At 30.6% G+C, this 8238-nt stretch overlaps 1 protein-coding gene across 1 annotated transcript in view; it reads right to left on the minus strand.

Moving 5' to 3' along the window:
* The window catches only part of LOC106877301 (titin), a gene marked incomplete at its 3' end in the record, with an annotated part of 606785 nt that extends 599283 nt beyond the window's left edge, over positions 1-7502 (minus strand). Inside the window, exons 1-8 of the mRNA XM_052965881.1 lie at positions 7285-7502; positions 6791-6904; positions 5516-5638; positions 4062-4253; positions 2913-3083; positions 1451-1630; positions 914-1042; positions 398-586 (exon numbers count right to left, since the gene is read on the minus strand). Coding sequence (XP_052821841.1) covers positions 398-586; positions 914-1042; positions 1451-1630; positions 2913-3083; positions 4062-4253; positions 5516-5638; positions 6791-6904; positions 7285-7440 — 1254 coding nt within the window. The remainder of the gene's footprint in view (positions 1-397; positions 587-913; positions 1043-1450; positions 1631-2912; positions 3084-4061; positions 4254-5515; positions 5639-6790; positions 6905-7284) is intronic.
* Positions 7503-8238: the final 736 nt, after the last annotated feature.

Consider the following 8238-nt stretch of genomic DNA (forward strand, 5'->3'; position numbering starts at 1 on the left):
TAAACCTTGGGAGAGGCATTATGCGGGTAATAAACACACACACTGGTTCAGTCCTTTATTAATTTACATAGTTTTTTGTTAAATTATTTCATTGCACTCTTGCAATCTCTTCAGTAACTTGTCTCTCCACTTCCATTTATTATTATTATTATTATTATTATTATTATTAAATATTTGCTATTAAATCTAAGGACTTTTCCAAAAATTGCTGATGTATCATTAAAAAAAAAACTTACAAAAATATATTCAATGCTGATTACATTTGATTTATTTTTTTAAATAAATTTGATAAAAAATTTTTATAAATCTAAAAAAAATTATATATCCCATTCTAAATACTGATTGTTTTACTTTTTTTTTTAAATATTAAAAGAAATGTTTTTAATTGTTTTCTTACCTGATTAAGGGATCCAAAGAACTGTATGGTCATTTTTAGTAAGAAATGGTATTCAGTAACTCTAGCCTGGAAGCGTTGGTGCACCTTGACCAATTCATTTACAATTTGGTCCTTCTGCCCTTTTGTGTCTCCTTTTGAAGACAACGTTTCAGCTGTGTTTATATGTTCTTTTATTTTCTCTTCAGCTTCCTACAATAAAATATTGTCATCATTTTATCCATATGTTTAATCAAAAAGTAAATTAAACATCAACAGATGGAACTGATATTAGAGGCATTACTACAAGTCATACATGGAGATATTGCATTGAGACATGTATTCTTACCCAACACATATGCAAAAGAATAGATAAAGGTTGTAAGTGAATATATATAATTATTACTAATAAACCAGTCACTAAAAATTTTATTGCCAAATTTTTCTAATATATTATATATGGGTTGTAAGTGAATATCTCCAGTTATTACACTTTTATAGCCTAATTTAATAATAAGGTAACATTAAATTATTCATTACCTTTAATATCGGTTCATAGTCTTCTAATTTCTTTTGTAACTGTTCAGCTGTCTGTTTGTTTTCACTCACTTGACCAGATATATGGGGCATAAACAGTTCTTTTTCAATGTTTGTAATTGAAGTTATAGTCTAAAATACAAAAAGAAACAATAGTTAAACAACTTAAAACTAATAACATACATTCACTGATAGCAAATTATGTTAAGAAAAATATTTATTAAAAAATTCCTTTTCTCTTTGAGCAAATTTAGTTTAATATTCTATATTTAAAAAGAACATGTATGCTATTTGATGGCATATAAGACACCTTTTGTCCCAAAGGATGTCTCAAAAAATTGTCTAAGATCTTGCATGCAAAGTTGAGCCTCCTATAAATTTATTTTGTTCCTGGCAATCACTTTTACCAAAATATGCACTAATGAAATTGGGGTGTGCATTTTTTATGCCATCAAATACGGTAATTTAATATGACATAATTGCTTAAAATTAATCTATAACGCTTTTTTTTATATATGAAAAGAAATAAGATCTGTTTACCTTTCTAACTTCTTGGATAAATTGATGCCATTGAACTTTAAATTGTTGACTGGAAGAGACACGTTGCTGCCATATCTCCCATTGTTCAGTAAGGGTAGTTATATGGCTGCGATATTCAGTTAGTATTTTTTGTACCAAGGTTACTGATTGGGCAACATCTAAGTTTGAGTCTTCAGTAACCTGCAAAAAAAAAATTCATGTTTTAAGGGAGTAAAATAACTTATAATATTTAATATATTTTAAGATACTGTAAAATTTAGAACAACATTTTTAAGCCAGAGTCCTTTTATGATCTATTAATGGATTAATATTATGTCCAGAGCCATCTTAGCAGCATCATGATGTGCCACCCCACTGGCAAATCAATGTACTAAGTCCTATATTTATGGACAGCAAGCCACAGCATACATAGATCAGAATTGTACTCCCAAACCTGTGTGGCACCCAAACAATTGCCTAGTCTGCCCATGCCTTAAGACAGCAGTGGACAAATCCTGAATTTATACCTATCTTTAACACTTAACTTTCCATAGGCCTATGAGGGAAAGTTTATGTGGTCATCTGATCTAGAAACAGCAGCCAAATTCTTCCCCACCTAATTACACCCTTCTTTTGGGTATGGAGGAATGAAGGATACATTAGATAATCATCATTGTTTTAATGTTCACTTTTTCATGATTGCATGGGACGGACAGAATTTCTTGAAGTAAACTTTTTATGGTTGAACACTCTTCTTGTCACCAACACTCATCTGTTTTCAAACAGGATAATATTTCCCCATGGCTGGACATGATTTCAAGGATCATTGGAAGCAAGCAACACTGCTTCTATAATGGTAATGCTGGTTTACAACTGCTTTTGTAATATCAAGACAAAACCACACAAATACAATGAGCTTCTTTCAGTTTCAGTTAACCAAATCCATTCACAATGCTTTGATTGGCTCAAAGTAGAAGGCACTTGGCCATAGTACTGTGTAGTGAGACTGAGCAGGAAATCATGTGATTCAAAAATCAACTCCTTAACCACACAGCCATGCCTGCACCTAAAATATTATTAAAATATTCATGTATAAGTAAATAAAACTTGATGCGGATTTTGAGATTATATAAGTTGTTATTGTTGTACTTTTTTAGCCACAGGTCAGCCCTGATTGAGCAGAAGTGATGATCCTTTTATCATAATTTTTTGAGATAATGAACTACATTACCAAATAGTTTTTTTGTTTATAATTCTTCCTTTTTTTTTAGATAAGTGACAGTAATATAAAAAAGATTTTATTGTAATTTTAGTAGGTTTCTAAGCCTACATAGAGAATCACACACTGTGTTATGTAGATGTGAGTCCCATCTGGTACTGACGTTTTTCTTTGTTCTTCATTTTATATATTCACAGTTTTTTTTAAAAAGGAATAAAAGGTTACTAGAAAATTAATTGAATCATATAAAAAGTGAAAATTTACCTGGGAAGTTTTTTGTAGGAATCCACTTCCTTTTTCTTGCAAGTCATTGTGGATTTTAATAGTTTGTGACCACATTTCCTGCAAGTTTTTCACCGCATCTTCTGTAATATCTTGTAAGTCTTCTGTTTCTGATTTTAATATGTTTTCAAAGATTCCAGAAGAAGCGGCAAGCTGTATGATAGAATTAAAATAAATGTCCTCTTAATTTGATCTATTAAACTGAATATATGATTATATAATGTATCTTTTTTAAATTATAATCTGTTGAGGTTTTACATAAAAATGTAAATAATAATGATAACAGTGAAATAAATAAGAACAAACATACTTAATAAACAGAGAGTAAATATTGTTTTGCTATCATCAATATATTGTGGATACACAATGAAGTAAAGTAGTGCTTCTTTTTCTCTTTTACTATCTGGCTATTTCAAGTTATCCTATCTTATCTAGTCATCTAAATCTCTTTTTCTCTGCTTTTACTTTCTTATTTTCCTTCTCTACATTTTTTACTTTCTCTCTCATTCACTTTATACCTTCACAGATGTAATTTTTCATATGACAGAAACTGTAATAAGGTAGAAAAGGTTCTTAGCTTTGGAAAGAATTTGCTGCATAACTTATCTAGTTCTGTGTCAAAATGGTTTGAGGAAGGAAAAGCATCATGATGCAATATACAATAACCTTAAATTAGAACTGACTTGATATGGTTTTGATCTTTTTTCTGTTTATATTCTAATATAATAATTAAAATAAATCTGACACTTTAATACATGAATCAGCATTTATCACTATTGTAATGAGAGAGAGTGAGAGAGAAAGATGATTCTAGCAGAACTATTAGAGCATAGGAAAAAATGTCTTTTGTTCTAGCTCTTTACATTCTGAGTTCAAATCTTGCCAGGGTGAACTTTGTTTTTTTTATCTCTCCAGGATCAATAATATAAAGTACCAGCCACATACTGAGGTTGATGATATTAACTGTACTCAGTATTGCCAGCCTTGTGCCTAAATTAGTAACGATTAACTACAATAAAGAGATTTAATAGCAAAGATAATTGTTTAATCATTAAATTGCACATTTACAAAGACTAAGACTCTCATTGAATTTTTTTTTTTTTTTTTTCAGAAATTTAAGCTAATACTTACATTTTGTATGATCTTATGAAATGAAACAAAGATGAGGGACAATTCAATGCGAAGACTGATGATGTGTTGGATTTTCAACCACTGTTGATACAATGCCTCATACATTTCCTTTGCTGCTTTACCCTCTTGGTCCCCTGACTGAACCAAAGCGTCAGTAGCATCAGATAAGGCCTGCATGTCAGTAGCCTTGCCCTAAAATACAAAGCAAAAATGTTTTGTTTTAAATGAAGTCTATGAACATTTATCAATGAAGTAAATTAAAATACTTTCAAATTTTACAAACAACTTGTAAACAGAGAAAAATTTTGAAACCTTGAAAATTTTTGAAAATAATCAATTACAAACTTTTAAAACACTATACTCAAGCAAAAAAAAATAAAAACATTATTTTCAGCACTGATTTAATTTCTACAAATATAAATGTAGGAAGGTTTGAAAAAATATTAGAAACTGAGCAGTCAGGTTTATTTTTTATGTTTGTGGTTTGTTTTATGCATAACTTTTATAGAAAATGCCTTTAAAACACTTCACTAAAACATAAATAAATGCTCTTTCTTTTTCTTTTTATGATTTAGATGAGAAATATCTGTAATACTTCCTTTAGAAGCAAATGGTACTGTAACACTGCAAGGTTAGGGAGAAAGATTAACAGAAATGTTCAGAGTAAACATCTACAGATTTCAACACAATCAGAGAAATGAGAAAAGAAGAGATGCATGAGACAAGTGAATCTGTGAAGGTTGTTATACAATCAGTAAGTTCACAAGAACAAAGTCATTTTGATGTAACCATAGCAAATTCAGATGTGAAAGATTTCAGCAGTAGAAAAGGCCTGAAGCTGGTGAATGGAGATTTATTTACCAAGCAGGCAATTTTTTAAATGATCTAGAATAAACAGCCCTACACTTTGGACAATGTTCTGTAATACACAGAACTTGTGTCAGAGAGACTAACCATGGCTGAAATATTTTCTGGTCCTGAAAAGAACCAGAAATTCACAAGGAACAAGAAAGTGCATCTGTAGCTAGAAAATATTAGAGAGCTTGCAGATTTTATTAATGAGAGATTGCACCACATTTGATAATGGTGAATGAGTTCCTGTAGGTATTGCAGGCTGTCTGTTTTACTTATACAGTGCAATGTAGTTGCTTATATAACACTTAGGGATTATTAGATTGAAGGCTTAAATTATATTTTCTGGATTACAGAATAACCAATATAAAATCCACAAACTAGCAAATATGAAATACTAGGATTTATGAAGCAGGGGTTATTCCTATGTGAAATGTGATGCAGGAATCAGGCAATACTATGATATCTACATAATGAAATGAATAGTAATAGAGGTAGGTTTTTAAAAGAAATATAAATTCTTTCCTAAACTGTATTATCTTTTCAATTATAACACCTTGCCCCCACAAAAATATTTAAAACATCTTTTAAAATTATCTTACCCTGACATCTTCATTTAATTGTTGATGGATTTCTAAGAAATCCTTTGCATTTGCAAGGCTTGAACCCAAATCCTTATGCCGACTGAGAGTAGCCAGGCCTATCTGTGTTAACCAAGCATGTAACTGCAACAAATATATTTAAAACATATAAAAAAACAAATATAAAATATATACATATAGAATTACAAATAAACAAAGTGTATAATATGAATCTAATTTTTATCAATCAAAATCTTAACTTCTATCAATAGCAAAAGAAATAATATTAACTCAAAGTCTTAAGACATATGACACAGGGTGATTTCTCTTTCACAAATACTCTTTTATAAGATATCAATAGGGACACTTGTGTAGAGACAATCATAGTGTATAAAACTATGAACAATCTACCACCAGAAACCCTTTATGCATTAATGTAGATTTCATCTTGATCAGCAATGGGCTACCACATATTTGTAAAGACAGGCTTTTGAAGATCCATACAAAAGCTGCTACAAAAACTTTTACCACCATTAATCATGAGACAGGAAGAATCAGTGGGACATGAGAAAGTGCTAAATCCCTTCTCGGCAATGCTTTAGATAAGATAGGAAAATATTAGCCACAGCCACATTCAATGTTGCCCTTTTGAACAGCCAGAAAAAATAACTGTCAATTTGTCTACCGAGCATTTGTAGGATATGCATTGCTCTATAATGTGTGGAGAGATGACAGGGAGTGGGGAAAACAGATAATCTACTTGAAACAGATTTGCTTCCTATCAGGCTATTTTCTCCCTTTTCTTTGTTTCCATTTTAGTCTTTGATAACCAAACAAAATTGACAACAAAGTTTTACAAAATATGTGGTTATAGATAAAAGCCTTGAGAATTGTAAAAGCTCATTAGGTCAAGTTAAGTAAGTGTTCATACTGCCCTTTAAGACTAATACTAACATTACTAACATTGATAACTTCAAGTAGCAGAGGTTGAGCATTACTAGAGAGACATGTAATTATCATACAGTGATTCTCAACAGATTTCATTATTATCAACAAGCAGTTCAACAAGTAGTCAAGTAAAGAAAAGGGACTAAACAGACATAACACCAGAAATATTGTAGAAATGAATCCAAAGACAGACTACAGTGATGCTAGCAAAACAGAATGATATGATTTCTATCAAATTTATATCTGCTAACCAGTCAGAAATATTTAGAAGAAAAAAATGTAAAAGTAACAATGATCTCAAGTAATAAGAATAAACCTAAAATGTTTAAATGAAGCAAAGTTGCTCACGTTTTTGTATTGTTCTTGGAACTTCAGATAGGCTTGATTCTTCTCCCAGGCTTCGGCCTGTTGAGCCTTACAGTTTGATTCAACTCGAGCACAACATTCTTGCAGTTCAGCATACTGAAATTTTTAAACAAACCCAAGAAAATGAAAATTATTTTTCCAATGTCATTTTAATCATTTTTTTTTTTTTTCTTTTCATATTTCTATTTTTTAATTAAAATACTCCATGAAATGCTTTTTACATTATCTCTGAACTTGTCAGTTACATTAATACTAAAAGTTATTTTATATTTAGTTTCAATAACTAGATACTTTTTAGATATTTAATTAGATACCAGCCTGTAGGTTGTGACTACCGCTGGAGGCATTGCTGTCAAACAAATATTTAAAAAATTGTTTCAATTTTTTAATTTAAAAATGAATCCTTTTGCAAATGGAAATTTAAATTAAATATAAAATATTTAAATATTGTCAAGAGTAAAACGATGAAAATTTACCTTTTGTCTAACTCCATTAGCCCCAGAATCGTCCCTACTGACCCTCTCAAGTAGGATACGACCCTCGTGAAGGGCTGCAGTGGATACTTCCACAATGGTGTTAAATAATTTGGTATGCTCTTCTGCAAGAGCTGTGCTATTCCTTGGTAAGTCCATGGTGTTAAGTTGGACTTCAATTTGCCCCAGCTTTGTTAGAGCCTGTCATAAATAAGAAGAAAAATATAACAAAATTGAAGCGAAAAATAATGTAAATTTAAACAAATTATAAATTTGTAACTTAGTGAAGAATTACCATATCAAGAAAAAATAATGCGATTTGTTTAATGTTTAACTCTTTTGATCATTAAGACCAACTCTGGTTCTATGACAAATTCCTATTTTAAATGGATCTAAATTAAAACCTTCCATCAAAATTTTACATAAGCTTATATCACTTTAATACTTTCAAAGTTGCTAATGTTTTATTTGTTATTTTTAATCTTATTAAAAGCACCATATATATATATATATATATATATATATATATATATATATAACCCATGCTAGCATGGAAAGCGGACGTTAAACGATGATGATGATATATATATATATATACACATAACAACACACACACATACATATATCATGTAAAAAGCATCATCTAAACGTGGTTGAAGCTAGTGCTACCTGACTGGCTCCCTTGCTGGTGGAATGTAAAAAGCTCCCACTACACTCTCAGAGTGGTTTGCATTAGGAAGGGCATCCAGCAGTAGAAACCTTGCCAGATCAGACTGGAACCTGGTGCAGCCCACTGGCTTGCCAGTCCCCAGTCAAACCGTCCAACCCATGCTAGCATGAAAAATGGACATTAAACGATGATGATGATATATATATATATATATATATATGTATATATATATATATATATATATATATACACACATACACACACACAAATAAAACATTTGGGCATAC

Source organism: Octopus bimaculoides, chromosome 2 (genome assembly GCF_001194135.2).
Source record: "Octopus bimaculoides isolate UCB-OBI-ISO-001 chromosome 2, ASM119413v2, whole genome shotgun sequence".
NCBI lineage: Eukaryota > Metazoa > Mollusca > Cephalopoda > Octopoda > Octopodidae > Octopus > Octopus bimaculoides.